The sequence below is a fragment of the Sceloporus undulatus genome, chromosome 5 (genome assembly GCF_019175285.1).
Source record: "Sceloporus undulatus isolate JIND9_A2432 ecotype Alabama chromosome 5, SceUnd_v1.1, whole genome shotgun sequence".
Lineage (NCBI taxonomy): Eukaryota > Metazoa > Chordata > Lepidosauria > Squamata > Phrynosomatidae > Sceloporus > Sceloporus undulatus.
Genome location: NC_056526.1, coordinates 92,910,514 through 92,926,708, shown reverse-complemented (window position 1 = coordinate 92,926,708; position 16,195 = coordinate 92,910,514). Strand labels below are relative to the sequence as shown.

Sequence of the window (16,195 nt, the reverse complement as noted above, 5' to 3'; positions counted from 1 at the left end):
CTCATTTAGAAGTACTGTCACCTCTAATGTCTAGGACAATTTATTTTCATCCGGACAGAAAGATATTTTACATTTCACTACCCCTGCCAGCCAATCATATGCACTGAGAAAACACATTAAGCCATGACATAAGCATAGCAAGAGAAGACGTTAATGTATGTTACTTATTTACATCTATTTATTTCATTTGTATACCATCTTTCTTCCAGAGTGGGACCTAAGACAGCTCCCAGTCCATTTAAAAATCTTCACAATTAAAAAATAAATAAAATAAAATCATCACATAAAGCAGTATAAAATCATTTAAAAAGACATACAAACTTTTAAAAAGGACTTGCCATTCCCCACGTTTCAAGGGAACTATTGAGTCCTCTCTTCATCCCGGACCCTCAACAATTGGAGTCAAGATCCGCATAGGTAATGATCACCATCAGTGATGCTTCATATCTATCCTAATCTCCCACCTTTGATTTCATTAGATCCTCTGTGTGTTGTTTGCATGAGTGAGTGTGTTTATTCCCCTCTGATAAAGCTTATTCTTATTCAGAAATCTGCCTCTGGCAGACGGGAAACCCCGTCTGAACTAATCATGCCAAGAAAACACCATGATAGGTTTGCCATAGGATTGCCATAAGTCAGAAGTGACTTGAAGGCACACCACAACCACCACTATAACAACATAAAACTGAAAGAGATGATATTGTGTTTGAGACAAAGTTTTTTCACGAGTATTTTACTGGAAGATAAAACAAGGTGAAATTAATGACAACAAATACATTTTGACTTTTTGTATTCTGTTCACAACACAGGGCCCGAACAGACAGGCCAGAATAAAGCTGCTTCAGGTCACTTTGGAGGTATGTTATTTAAATGACACACACATCTTAAGTGGCCAGAAGCTGTGCCAAAGCTGTGCTCCAGTCCTTAGAAATAGAGCATGGCTTTGGAGTGGCTTCCAGGCCCTTAGGACACATGCAGCATTTAAACAGAACACTTCCAAACTGGCCCAAAGCAGCTTTATTTTGGCCTGTCTGTTTGGGTTCACAGTGTCAAACAGGTAAAAACATGTTCACTTTATGAGTCTAGAATCACTGCTACAGCAACAGTTGAAAGAAATATTGAATAATGTGTGAAATCTAGCAAAAGAAACGCTGAAGAAGCTCGCCAAGAAAACCTCATGATAGGGTCACCTTAGGGCTGCCATAGGAAATAAACGACTTAAAGGCATACAACAACAATGCACAACAAATAATGATAGAAATGGTTGAATAGTGGAATATTAATACTACTATAGACTTTTAATATTAATAGAATAATAGAATAAAAATAATCTTTCTATTCCTAATACACCTATAACACAGATCTCAAAATATGACACATTAGACAAAATGATAAATAAATAAATAAAATGAATATATTTCTGCTTTTATTCAACAGTCATTATCAACCAATTCATACCAGAAAACTTGTGAAAAGTTCCCTAACAACGACTTTTTGCAGTGCTTAATAAACATCAATAAAATCTTCTATAATGCTGAATTCTGGTATTGCGACTAACATTAAGAATTTGTACACACTTCCAGATTTTTCTTTTAATGAAGGTGCTATCATCACCAAAGCATCTGTCATATTTAAAATTGGGTGTTGGGTTTTAAGAAGTTCCATTTAGGACTAGTATGGGACTCATTAAAATGAACAGCGTCTCATCTGGTGGACAAGCCTAACAATGGTCAAATGAGCCATTTAACCTGGTGGCACAGTGATTAAATGCTGGTACTGCAGCCACAAGGTTATGAGTTCGATCCCAGAGGGCTCCAGGTTGACTCAGCCTTCTATTCTTTCATAGCTCAAAGTAAAATGAGTACCCAGCTTGCTGCAGGCAATTGGATTAAAGACTGTAAACCACTTAGAGCATGCTGAGTTCACTATGAAGCAGTATAGAAATTATTACTACTTCAACTAGTGCCAATTTTCTAGAATAACAACAAAGAAAAAGAACCATAGAATCATGGAATCATAGAGTTGGAAGATACCACAAAGGTCATCCAGTCCAAGCCCTCCTGCCATGCAGGAACTCTCAATCAAAGCATACCTGACAGATGGCCATCCGGTCTCTGTTTAAAAAAATCCAAAGAAGGAGTACCACTCTCCAAGGGAGTATGGCCTTTTTAGCTTCCGCATCACACTGTAGAGTCATGTTCAACTTGTGGTCTACTTGGATTCCTTGATCCCTTTCACACATAGTCTCGTTAATTATAAATTATAAAGAATTATACTGATTTCAAACAATAGACCCCACTGTCTTTTCCAGCCTCTTTCAAGAGCTTTACAGAGCACAGGGTTCAATCACATTGAAGAGACTCATCCTTCAACAACAAATCAAATGCACTCAGAGTTTATCCCACTTTCTGGAGACCCAAGACCTGTATCAGTGGAGAATAGCTTGAGATGAGCTTCATGATTCTCCTTGAATTATGTCTTCCCATTCCTGTTCTGATGTGGCTGAAGTTATAGCAAATGACCAATGGGAGAAACAAGGGGCCCAAGCAGACAGGCCAAAATAAAGCTGCTTCAAGTCACTTTGGAGGTATACTGTTTAAACTATACATGCATCCTAAGAGGCCAGAAGCCATGCCAAAACCATGCTCCAGTCCTAAGGACTGGTGTGCAGCTTCGGTGCAGGTTCGGACTTCTTAAGATGCATGTGTCATTTAAACAAAATACCTCCAAAGTGACCTGAAGCAGCCTGTCTGTTTGAGTTCTAGGCTTCAAGAAAAGGAAATGCAGGTCCCAGGAGCAGTTAGCAAGACAGATGTTCCCAAAAGAAGGGCATTTACACATGTGATCCTGACCATTCCAGAACAAGGCAGGCAGAGGGCCTTATTCCATCTATTGTGATGATAGGAGAGGGATCTCACTTACATCATGGAATTATGGACAGAACTTGGAAACATTAAGTTTTGGACTACAATTCCTAGAATTTTATCAGCTAGCATGATCAGTAACCAAGCCAGCTAGGGCATATTGGGAGTTATACTCCAAAAAAGTAACTTTTCCAACCAATCCTCAGTATCATATCTGAATAGCTTGTTCTGCAATACTATAAGACCTTAACAAGAAACATAAACCTAAAGGTCTTTATGTCAAACTGAACTTGGGATCAAATTGGTTGACCTTGGACAAGTCACAAATTTTCAGCCTCAGAGGATGGCAATGGCAAAACCCCTCTGAAGAAAATTGCTAATAAAATCCCCATGATAGGGTTGCCTAAGGATCACCATAAGTCAAAAATGACTTGAAGGCAAACACCACTACACCACCATCATATGTTTATGTATATATACGAGAAAGAGACAGAGTAACATAATGGTTTGAGTACTGGACTATATCTCTGGAGACCAGGATTGGAATCCTTGTTCAGCGATGAATATCTATTGGGTGATCTTGGGCATGTCACATTCTCTCAGCCTCAGAGAAAGTCTGAACAACAATAACAACAAAAACTGTGAGAGGTTCACCATAGATTGGAAATGACTTGAAGAAACACAACAACAACAATGTGTGTGTAATTGGCATTGGATAATATGTGAGGGATTTATGGGCCAACATATTCTTTATTTCAGATAAACACAACTATGAATGAGTACATAATCTCAAAGTAAACTTTAAGTGGTATGCAAAAGTTTTACATATGAAAGAGACAGACATGCTACTATCTTTCCACAAGCTCATTCGAATTTACTAAATTCAAGGTGGTTCAGTGGCAATGAATTAAATAATTAAGATGAATAAATTAGTCAAGTCTAGTAACTGGATTGATTCTTCTTTGGTTTCTATCTATTTATAAATGTTATTACTTAATGGCATTCCAGCACTTCTCTCCCAACTTCTTTTCACTACTTCTGCATTTCTCTAGGGCTACATTGGCAAAGCATTCTTTCCAAAGCTCACCCTTAGTTGGATGTCTGAATGAGGAGAATCTGATAAAGAGAAAGAGGCAAAACACATCCAGGCGAATGCTAGAAACAAGAATATTCAGCTGAGCTGCCTAGATGCTTACAGACCCATAGAGGATTATTCCGTGCAAGTCAGTGTGCTTTCTCAGTCTACTGCTTAACACAACCCACGAACAAACACCCAGCCACTTTTAGAATCTGCTCTGGAAACACTGGGAGGACAAGTGCAACTGTTCAGACAATACAGAAACAACCCCTAACATGTAAGTACAATTATTTACAAATATGAATTTCTAGCAACACACTTTATTTTAACACAGCATTTTTGAAAGAGATCAATGAATTTGTCATAGCCCATTTTCTCTGAAAATGAAGTCAGCAACTATGAATAGCTCTGCAAAAGTAAACACCCCATGATTTATACTGTATTTTTTCTAATGGATACATAAGCTTCCCAAATAATCTTCTTTACAGAAATGTGCTGGGTACTGTGACTGAGGAAGCATCATCGTCTCAGAATCTGCAGTTGATTAATGCTGATAATGTGTGTGCTTCCTAAATGTGCAGCACAGAATAGGAAAACACAGCCTCCTGTGAACTTTCTCTCACGTACAAGGAATTGTAGAAAAGATTACATTTCTTTAAAGGGTTATATAAACAGGATTAATTTAAGCCATGCCAGAACAGCAAACTTACATCTTGCTGATTTTTTCCTTGTTATATTCTAAAACCTTAATCTACTGACAGAGCAAGTCCTTAGTGCCATGTGCACAGTTATGGTATACAGTGCACATTTATGGAATATTTTGAATGCATGCCAGGTATATTTCAGATTGGTGCCTTAAAAAAACTTGATAAAACAATTATTCACTCTACATTATATTGTATGTAGAGAATCAGTATGTGGACTATATGCTGATAACTATGCAGTGAGTGTAGATCAATAAAGCAAAATGATCAAGCCTTTTAACAACTTGAATTACAAAATTAGTTAACAGACAAAATTATGCAACTATATGGAAAATAAAAATCTATATATCTATTTGCTTCAGTCATGTCTTCTAAATTAGAAATAAGCTATCAAATTGGACACAAAGTACTATAAATTACTCGGAATCAAATAATAAAGTACTTGGAAATGAAAATACAAAGTTACAGGGCAATCCTGTAGTAAATGGAACTTTTCTCAACCAAATGTAATCATTTGAAAGTTTGTTTTACAAATTATTACAGGCAGAATTAGGTTTACATTGCATAGTTGTCCCAGCCTTCATTCTCACACAATTTTAGATCTGTCATTATAGTAAAGCACAACTTGCAGGTTTGAAAAAAAATATGTAAAAGTCATATCTATTCACCCTCTTAAACCAAATACAAATACAATTACCGGGAATCTTAGCTAAACTTTTCTTCCCATCACATCCCCTTCCCCTAGAGTACGTGGGAATATTTTCAGTGACTGTTACAGTTCAGATGCATTAAGAAAGATGGGGGGGGGGGAGCAACACTTTGACTTGCAACATTTACCCTGAAGCACCCCCAGCGTGTGCTTTACTTTGAAGATCACTCAGGTAGCAGCGTAAAAGTCTCATTAACAGACGCCATTCATAGCACAACTCCCCCTTAAGAGAAATGGAAAGTAATTTTAGAAGTCACTCTCTTACCTTCAAAGCCTGAGTCAATCAGTCCAAATTGTTCCAACACTTTAACAAAGAGCACAATCATAACCAAGACAGCTATCATTTCAAGCCCTTCCAGGTTCATGGTGAGCTAGGTCATGGTCCGGCACAGCTACTGAGGAAAGAACTCGTCTGCCTGGCTTTCTTTGTAAAGCCATTAAACTACATTAAGAAATCTACAGCGGCAAGGGAAAGGGGGGTGGAAGAGGGAGAGAGAGAGACCGACTGACTGACTGACAGAGAGTGTGAATGCATTCGATCTACACTAGCGGAGGCCAGAAGTGGCAGCTGGATAAACTCTTGGCCTGTCAGGATTATTCTTTTGCTTATTATCACCATGACACAAAACAACAGACATGTGTGGAGAAAAGTACCGATTACCCCAGGGCCCAAGAGATCATCCAACAGATTGTCCACTGCAGAATATGAGGCATCTTGAAATGGGAGCTGCACATCTGGGGAGATTTCCACCCCCCTTCTTTCCTCATATACTAGGATGGCTGAAACCGTAGCATTGTTGTGGATATTCAGTTGCCTGGGAAACTGAAGCTAACTAATATGTGGACTTGCATTGGACACTGAGGGTCGGAAAGGTGTGGTTTCAAAGTAAGACTGAGAACATGTAAAGACACAGACGATTAAATCTTTAGATGTTCCTTTCTTGAAAACTAATGTAGTAAACTTCTCTGTGAGCTACAGTACTTGGTAATCCATATGCAAATATACTGTAAGATGTACCAAAGACATTAAGATAACTGTTTGGCAAGTAGTAATTTCCCCAAAGATGCTTGTAATCACTTTAGGGAAGAGGATTTTATCACCCTTCAGCACCCAATCTGAAATCCAGGAAGCAGGGAAAAGTTTCCCATGTTTAGCATAATTGCCTGGTAGTTCCCAAACAAAGTGGGTTTCTACCAGCCCAGAAACTGGGGGCACTGCTCTGGGCCAAAACATTAATCAAAATACAGTTCAAAGTCCTAGTTAAGCCTTGCTAGAATGCCACAGGCTACCTGCATCTGCATTATAAAAGTCATACAAGCGGAGGATGGGATCCTAAAGACAACTTTCTAGAAATCAACTCTTGCTGAGATCAGCAGGACATATATCTGAGTAAACATTTTTTTTAAAAAAAATCAAGAATAATAAAAGGAACAAAAATTATTTGCTTGGGGACTGTACAGAACTTTTACTGTCTCTAGATCCGTAGACCTGCAAACCATCCTGTCAGCCAGATCTCTTCAACACTAGAAGCACTCAGGAATTCTTCACATGGAGACAGGGACGTAGCTAGGATTTTAGGAAGGGGGGGGGTCCAGACTAAGTGCCACCATATAATGGGGCTTGAGTGCGGCGGCGCAGCAGCACACACCATTCATTTTTCTAATGGAAGGGGGGGGTCCGGACCCCCAGATCCCCCCCCCCCGCTACATCCCTGATGGAGATTTTAAAGCCTAAGTTAGTTGGCCATCTCCAGGAGAGATGTAGCTGTAGATTTTCTTTATCAACAAGGGACTAGTCTAGATAAATCTTGCAGTTCCTCCTAGCGCTACAATTCTATAACCCTACAAGACGCTGGGAAACCTTGGGACTCTAGCACTACTACTTTGCCTGCTACACCGAGGGTAGGCAACATGTGGCATCCGTTCTGTACACCCCTGTTTTGTGCCCTCCTCTAACAACCTGGAACTAATGAGTTACAAGTAATGCAGTTACCTACAATGTAATGTATGAGAAAAAGTTTTTACAGTCCTTTTAAAAAGTTGCTTATAAAGAGCACTATGGGAAACCTTTTGAGACATTGTGATTGGAGATTTTCACACTTTATGACATTTTTATTTCAGTCCAAATTTCATGCCTCCACCTAATGAAAATAGCAAAAATCTAAGGAGGAACATGAAGAATGCAAAAACAAACAAACACTATATTGAATCATTACAATCAATAGCTTTTTGAACACTGTATTGAGTAACAGGAATGAATGGCTTTTTAAAAGTAAATTTCCAAACATTGTCTTTTCTGCTATAGAAGAGGGGCTGGCAATGGAGCCCACTTCTTCCACCAACTCAATGTTGAAATGAGTGAGGCTTTTTCCTGATTCTTCCCATGCTACCTTTGAGGTAGCAAATTTAGTGGCAATACAGAAAAAGCCACATGTTCTCTCTTACTCATGAGTTCCAGTAGTTCCAATGTAACCAACTCATCCTTAAAATGTTCATATCTCTTTGCATGGAATGTAACATTATTTTTTAGCAGTCATTCCTGTTACTGATTCTAGTTGCCATTATTTTTTGCAACATAAAGAATTAACTCATTGTGTTACTTGTTCTCTTCCCATTACTGTTAATTGGTAGTGGGGGGAGCTTAAATTGATAAAAGACAGGAATAAAACATTTTTTCCATGTCAAAATGCTTTAAGAGATTCTTCAAATTTAAAAATAACTAGATACAAGTCATCACAACAATAAAGTAACTTGTTATTATATGTCAGAAATGCCACAATTCAAAACAGACGTTGACAAGCTGGAGCATGTCCAGAGGAGGGCAACCAAAATGGTGAAAGGTCTGAAAACCATAACCTATGAGGGGTGATTTAGAGAGCAGGGTATGTTCAGCCTGGAGAAGAGAAGGTTGAGAGGTGATATGATGACCCTATTTAAATATTTGAAGGGATGTCATGTTAAGGATGGAACAAGCTTGTTTTCTGCTAATCCAGGGACTATTACATGGAGAATGGATGCAAATTAATGCAAAAGAGATTCCACCTAAACATTAGGAAGAACGTCCTGACAGTAAAAGCTGTTTGACAGTAGAACACACTCCCTTGGAGTGTAGTGGAGTCTTTTTCTTTGGAGGTTTTTAAACAGAGGCTGGATGGCCCTCTGTTGGGGGTGTTTTGATTGTGTGTTCCTGCATTGCAAGGGGTTGGACTGGATGGCCTTTGAGGTCTCTTCCAATTATATGATTCCATGATTCTGTTATTTTTTCCCCAAAAATAATTTGTTACTGTTAACTATACTTCTTAATTCCAAGATCTGTCTCAGTTCATTGCCAAAGTGGCATCTTATTAGACAATGAAGTTCCTGGCCTACTTTCTGCTATGCTTCAGTGCCAATACCCTGGGTAGGTGGCCTGCACTTTGGCTGGTGTCTATAGGCATAAGTACAGAAGACAAGAAGCTGTCTTAAAGGTTCATCCATCTAGCTTTGGTCCAGGTTGGTCCATCTAGCTCAGTAAAGTGCGTGCTGTGCACTGAATCTCTCCAGGCTTTCAGATAGTAGTCCTTCCTGGGGAATGAAAAGGACACTGTCTGCTAGGTGCATACCCAGTCCCTGTGCTACAGCTCTGCTAAAATGACACAATGAGCCAAAAATGTTCTACTTAGTCCTATACAGGCCTGTCTTCTTAAAGCGAATTGTGCTCAGGTTGTAAATCTTGGCAAACTAGCTTGACTTTCTATCATAATCCCAGCCCAACATTTTGCTTGCCTCTAGGCTGCTAAATTTGACATCATCAAATGAATTCTCAGCACCTACAAAGAACTATAATTGCCCAAGGTCCTTGGGGAAAAGCTGTGACACTTAAACTATTTTGAAATCTCTTCCCTTGTTTTAGGCAGTGATGTGAATAGAACCAGTAAGCAAACTGTAAACAGACTGTCTGAGTCACCTTCAATACAACAGTTGCTGATGTTACACACAAAAGCCTTCAGACCAACATTCACAATAAGAGCTCAAAGTGATGGTTCCCCTCCTCCTGCACAACAGAAGAAGTAATTGAAACGTTTTCATGCATTCAGAAGCTGTGGGGGGGGGGGGAGAACTTGAGCAAAGCATTTCCTTTTCATTGTATTAATAGGATAGCAAAGGTTTCAAAAGCATTCCCACATAAATCGAGGCATATCATGCTTTAATGTGGTACATTAATCATATCATCACTCATGGAGGCTCAGTGGCAGCTTAAAAAAATATTAAATTGCCTCACTATGTGTGTCTAGGGAAATTAAAACAATAACCAGGGCTTTGTATAATTCATGCATAAAAAATAACAACAGTTACGGTAGCTGGAATTCTGTATCAACCACTACTGAATGATGCAATATGTATTATGGAACCACCATCCATCATCCTTGCCAGAGCCCACAGTTGCAGAATCGGGACACAAAATGGGTAAAAAAAGGTGGTAAGAAACTAAAGAACTGGCAGAAAAATCATGGTGGAACAGGATTCTTGTTGTGGAGGCAACAGACAGTTCCCCCATTCTGTCTTCTAGTTGCCTTCAACACTGGGAAAGTGTCGTTAAGAGTAATAGTATCATGGGTAAATGCCTGCTTACATGCAAGGCAAGGGAGACAGAAGACTTGTCCTATTGTATTATACACATTGTATATAATAAAGTCTAGAACCCTTCCATGTCTCCCTCCTTGGAGGTCTTTAAACAGAGACTGGATGGCCATCTGTCGGGGATGTTTTGATTTGGATTTCCTGCATGGGAGGGAGTTGGACTGGATGGCCCTTGCGGTCTCTTCCAATTCTATTATTCTATGATTCTATGATTCTAGGTCAGAAGCCAGGCCTTGAACTGTACATGTGAAAAAGAAAGACTAGCAGGCTATACAGACTGGCAGTAAGCACCAGCTTGGGGGCGCCTTGGGGGTGTTGCATGCCTTAATGATGCCACTCCCAAGCTGGCATCATGCCACCTGCCTGACTACATGGCGGACAGCATTATTATGGTGCTCCTTTGGCGTGACATTCACATGCTGCATGCCAAAAGGAACACAGAAAAGTGCTGCTGCAGTGGCAAGGGTGTCCTTTTTCCAGGCCAAAAAGAAGTGATACTTTGCTGCTTGTTTTTGACCCAGAAAAATGTTGGATCAGGGCTGTGGTATGTGGTTGCCGCAGCTCCAATCTGGCACTCAAAGGGATGGTGGCAAGCCACTCCTTTGGCGAGGTCTGTTTTGTCCCTAGGTTTCAAAATGTACAGAAAAAGGTTTTATTCCACAAATTAGCTCAGTGCATTTCAGTCAAGAATACACCCACCCACCCACCCACCCACCCACACACACACACACACACTGAACCAGATAAAGTTACATGCATGTAGAACAACACTCTGTATATTTACCATGGAATCTGAATGGGGGCAAGGAGAAATAAAATTGTTTCCATCTCTGTTTTTCACATATTTTCAAGCACTGCTTTAAACAACACATGTAAGTTGCAATACAATCAAATAAACTTTCCTAGCTCTACTTTGAATGACAAATCCAGTTGTTACCCAGATCTGTTTATACTTTTGCAAGCATTGATTTTAACACTATTCACTTCTCTCCAAAATGAAGAACAACCATTGATCAGCACTCTCTGGATTTGCCCAGGCAACCAATTATGAATCCTAACAGTAACATGGTGAAGCTACAGTTATCTACCTTGCCTGCAGGAATATAATGGGGCACAATGGCAATTACTGAAATCAAAATATACTACATCCATAGCACTCTCCATCTACCAAAAATAGAGAAAGGATTAGTTTGGAAAGACTTGTTTTTGAGAAATTCATGCTGGCTTTTATCATTTCTTTCTAAATATGTGCAGATTGGCTATTTAACAATTTCTTCTAGAACCTCTCCTGGTATTGAAATTAAACTGACTGGCCAATAATAGGATTTATTTAAATCAATAATTGCTTGAATCCTCTATTTGCCCTTTGTCAAGATAGGGACAACATCTGCCCTCTCCAATATGCTGGGCCCTCTTCTATTCTCTTATTCTCAAAGATTGTGTATGGTGGCTCTGAAAGTACATCTGCAAGTTCTTTTAATTCTCTTGGATGCAGTTCATCCAGCCCTGGTAAAACTGATTCATTTACAGTAGCTAAAGGGCTGTGTACATCAGCCATAAAAGACAGCCTGGGGGGGGGGGGTTCTGGGCATGGCAGCCACATGACACAGGCCCCAACTCTGCCCCAGGGCAGTGTGGCACCGCGCCAGACAATGTGCGGTATCATGATGCTCTTCTGCTATTGCATCCACATGACACAACACCAAAGGAGCACCTTAAAGCCAAGGTGCCCCAGTATAGAGCCCTTTCCAGGGTGTAAAAAGAAAAGGCCAGATCAGGGCCGCAGTGTGTGGTTGCCATGGTCCTGATCTGGCACAGCTAGAGGTGGCTGCAGGCCACCCCTTAGGGGCAGTCTGCATAGCCTCTAAGTATTCATTTACTATGTCCTTATCTATTCTGAATGGCAATCTCTTTATGTCATCATTTGTTCTGTTTTCACTGGTTAGAACACTATTTCTCTTTTGGGAGAAGACAAAGAGAAGCAAAGAAGCAGAGACGTAGCCAGGTTTTTAGGAAGCGGGGGGGGGGGGGGGGGGGACGAAAAGGCCCCCCTATTATAGGGGGGTGGGGGAGGGGGGCGCCGCAACCACCCCCCTTTCTTTTTTCTAAGGGAGGGGGGGGTCTGGATCCCAAGAAACCCCCCCCCTTGGCTACGTCCCTGAAAGAAGGTATTGAACAGTTTAGCCTTCTTTCTGTCCCCCATCAACATCTAATCGTCTTGAAGTATTTTAAAGGATCATGTTTCAGCATGAATTTGAAGGAAGAGGTATTGGTCAAAGGATTTGATTAATGTTGTCAGACTCTTTAACATATTGGATCTTCACTCCTAGGATACAGTTCACCTCTTGAGACATCAGGCCTCTTGAGACATTTGGCAACAACTCCACTATTCATGTTCATCATCCTATATATGCAGTAGCACAGCTCTCCAAGTTCAAGTTCCCCTGCAAAATGCCTATAGATAGCCTTGTTTCCTTTTTCCTATTTGCCAAACTCCAGAGACTGGGGCAGCAGTTTTGTACAGCTAGCACATGCTAAAAGTCTTTATCAAAGTTTGTTGACTTGTGGCCTACCAGACGTTGTTGGACTGCAGCTCCCATCAATCCTCACCACTGGCTATGCTGGATAGAACTCATGGAAGCTGCAATTCAACAAAATCTGGAGAACCACATGTTGTCCACTCCTAATCAAAACAAAATACAAATTCTGGGTTTTGAGTTAGCTTCTGGGCAGTAATATAATCATTCTATGGTTTATTTTCTTTTGAGAAGCATTTGTGTTTTAATTCCACATTACAAATTAATAGTTTGATTTTTTTCTGAAACAGAAAGTTCTATAGCCAAATAATCCCCTGATTTATTTAACCTACAAGAAAGTTTTAAAGTCTCTTGAAGGCTAAATGCATCCCAAGTATTTATAGCTTTCCATCACTATTCTTAAACTTAGATGATACTTAGAGGATTAGATGGAGAAGATTAAAGAGAAAAAGAAAAAGAAGCAAACAGTTGTAGATGTGTATTTGGTCTTGCTTTAATTTTTCTGTAATCCAGAAATGCCAAAGGATTTTGAATTTAAAACAGGAAATCTGTTTACTGTGAGCAGCATGTGTTTTCTCTCTCTCTCTCTCTCTCTCTCTCTCTCTTTGATAAGAAATGAGAGTTACTTTGAAGCAATGCAAGAGGATAAATTAAGGGGAAAGAGATTTTAACATGCAAGTACTTCTAGATTTAGGGCATTGGTAGAGGATTCTAGGAAGCCAAGGTCTTGCTCCTTTTAATCCAGAAACATAACTAGACATGCCACTGAATGGCATCAAAAGCAATATATGCAGAAATTTTTTATTACTTTTCCTGGAGGTGGGAGGTGGATCTGAAGAATGGAGAGAAAGAAGAGTACTTAAGATATATTTGTTCACATACTGTGGGTTGTAGCAATAATCAGATTTGGTGTGGGCCCTTGTTCAATAATTTGAAAACAAACCATTTCGGCTTGTAAAAATGTAGAGGTGTCCCCAGTCTGACACAGGTATGAAACTCCTCTTGTCAGTTGCATAACTTATTACTGTCCAGGAGGTCATTCACACTCATGTTTTTGTACCGAGGACATCTGGAGAGATTCGATCATGTGATACCAAATTGAAGTTCCCACTACATTTACCACGATTGAATCTCTCCATGGCATTATAACCTTACTGACATTCACATTACCACAGTAGTGAAAATGGAGCCTCCATTTTGAATGTGTTCAATTCTTCTTGTTTTTTTAAAATGTCAAATAAAATGACGCACATTTTGATCATATGACTTATGCCAGTATTTAAAAGTACTTTCATACTGATAGAGAATGGCAACCATGAAAAAGCAATGGTGCACATAAGCTGTCTCTGTGTGTGTGTGTGTAGGCCACAGTCTCATCATGTTCCCAAGAGAACCCCCTCCCCAGCTTTTGTGAGCTCTGGGAATTAGCCATTGGTGTAGATAAGGGGACTAATTCAAAGGCAGATGAGAAAAGGGACCACTTTCTGAAGTGTGGGAAGTTTGAATCCACCCCACCACATTTATGGAAACAGTTTCTTCAATCCTGTAACCGAGTGCTGAGAGAGTTATATGGTGCCTATACGGTTTACTTTCAAGTGTGCAAGTGGAGTACCACTGGTTGCAAAGTTTTCCTCCTACATAGCAGTTCAACCACTCCATATTCAATCCAAAGAGAGAAAGCTGCCTCCAAAAATGCTTTATTTCCAGACATCTAACCCTCTGTATTCTCTGACTATTCCAACTGCAAACACCAAAATGTGCTGTCCCCATCAGTTCCCACTAACCAAGTCAACAGGCTCTCCTCTACAAAATAAATGGGAGAAGCCATGGAACTGTGGCTGTTGGCCTTGCCGCTTTGACATCCTCATATACAGCTAGACTTGCAAAGGGGCGTTCCACAATGAAGAACCTCAAATGGGCAAGGTTCCAGATTGGATGGAAGTCTCTACACACAGAGACATCTCTCCTACATTCATGGTCTACTGAATCCATGAAAGAGGGTAGTGGTGGGATGCCCTATTACCTCCTTGTATTTTCACATGGGGAGGGGTAGAACCTGTGACCTGAGTTCCTACCCAACATTCTGCTCAGTTCTTGACTCATGGTCATCTTTCTCATTCAGAAGCATTAAGGGACTGTAACTTTCCATGACAGGTTGAGACAAAAGCTAAAGTGATAAACCTATCCAAGTAATCAGACAACAAAATGACTACTCTGTAGAAGGGGGGGAAATGTATCAGGAAGAAGGGTGGCACCAAGCAGAATCTCTTCATTCTTGTTGGGTGAGATCCTTTCCTAGCTTTGTTCCTACTGTATCAATTAGCCCATTTTTTTCCTGGCTATTAATTCTACACTTGCCTATTAGGTTTTGCTTTATTTATATTCCAAAAGAATAGCACACTTAATCAGCTTATTTTTTCTAATCAAGAGTTCCAAGTGGAACCTCTGAAATCTTTTGAAGGTCGCTGCTGTCTTCACTATGAATCTTTGTTTGTATTTTGTACCTGAAACTATCCGGTTGATTTTGGAATGCACAACAGAGACAAAAATAGGCATCAAAGTAACCTTGAAGTGACCCCACAAGACAGATGAATGAACCTGACCCTTGTGTGTGCCCCAATAATGTGTATGCCCTTGGGAAATGGACTGGCGGTACAAATATGATTTGAGTTTTATTCTGTCTGACAGACAGAATGATAGTTATTATTTGTGTTCATATAGTATTTTGAGCAAGTTAATCTCTTGGGTCTCATTCCCACTACCTTTTAAACCTGATCGCAATTCAGTTTGAATTGGTTCATATTACCCTGGTTCCCACTAAAATCAAATCACTGAAGCAATTTGGTGAGGGAGGCCTGGCGCCAGACCCATTTAACCCGTATCTTTTTGACACTGATTTTTTTCTGCAGGAGGAAGTTAACCCAGAGGTGGAGCCAGTGGTGGAAGGAGGAGGAGCTGGAAGGAGTATAAAAGCAGAAGGGCTGAGGCGTGCGGGGAGGACGGATGGATGCGGAAGAGCTGGTCGGGCAGCGGCGGCCGGGGAAGGGAAAGAACAGGGTTTAAGGAGGCCAGAGAGAGACAGAGTCCCTGTGCCTCTTCCAAGAAGAGCCCTAAGGCCAAAGCAGAGGCCCCAAGTGGAGGTGAGGGGCCAGAACCCTCAAGAGGAGGGAGTCTGGGCTTTTGCGGGCTCTGGGGAATGGACAACCAGAGACCTTGAGGATTTGGAGGATGAATGGTGGAGTCCACACGAGAAGCTTTGGGAAACCAGCCCTGTCGTGTTGGGAAGTGGGAATGTCTGACTTGAAGATTGGACTTTATGTTTTGAGTTATCATCTACTGAATACAAAGCTATTTTCTTATTAAAGGTACAGTTGTACCACACTTGCCTGAGTAAGTTTGTTGTGCATGTGGGAGAGAACATAAGGGGGAGGAGTCTGTTGCCTTGCAAGATGGAGCCTGCTATGCCTGTCCCGCCCACAGCATCATTTTCGATAAATTGTTTCTGTGCAAGTTTGAACCAGATGCAGATTAGAATCAATTTAAATTTGCCCTTTGGCCAGCTGGAGTGAATTGAATTCATGCATGAATGTGAACCACAAGTGGATTATTTTATAGGGAAAAATGCGATCTGGGCAAATGTAGCTCCACTGTCGAATTGATCCATTGATTTGGATCGCACATCG

The 16,195-nt window shown here is 40.4% G+C and overlaps 1 protein-coding gene across 3 annotated transcripts in view; it reads right to left on the bottom strand.

The window, feature by feature from the left end:
- KCNIP4 (potassium voltage-gated channel interacting protein 4) overlaps positions 1-16,195 on the bottom strand; it is a 421,219-nt gene that overhangs the window by 204,786 nt on the left and 200,238 nt on the right. The window contains exon 1 of one of the 3 annotated variants that reach the window (XM_042468879.1): positions 5,621-5,735. The exons of the other annotated variants lie outside the window; for them this stretch is intronic. Coding sequence (XP_042324813.1) covers positions 5,621-5,720 — 100 coding nt within the window. The 5' untranslated portion in view covers positions 5,721-5,735. Of the gene's footprint in view, positions 1-5,620; positions 5,736-16,195 lie in introns of those variants that run through there. 3 annotated transcript variants of the gene reach the window in all.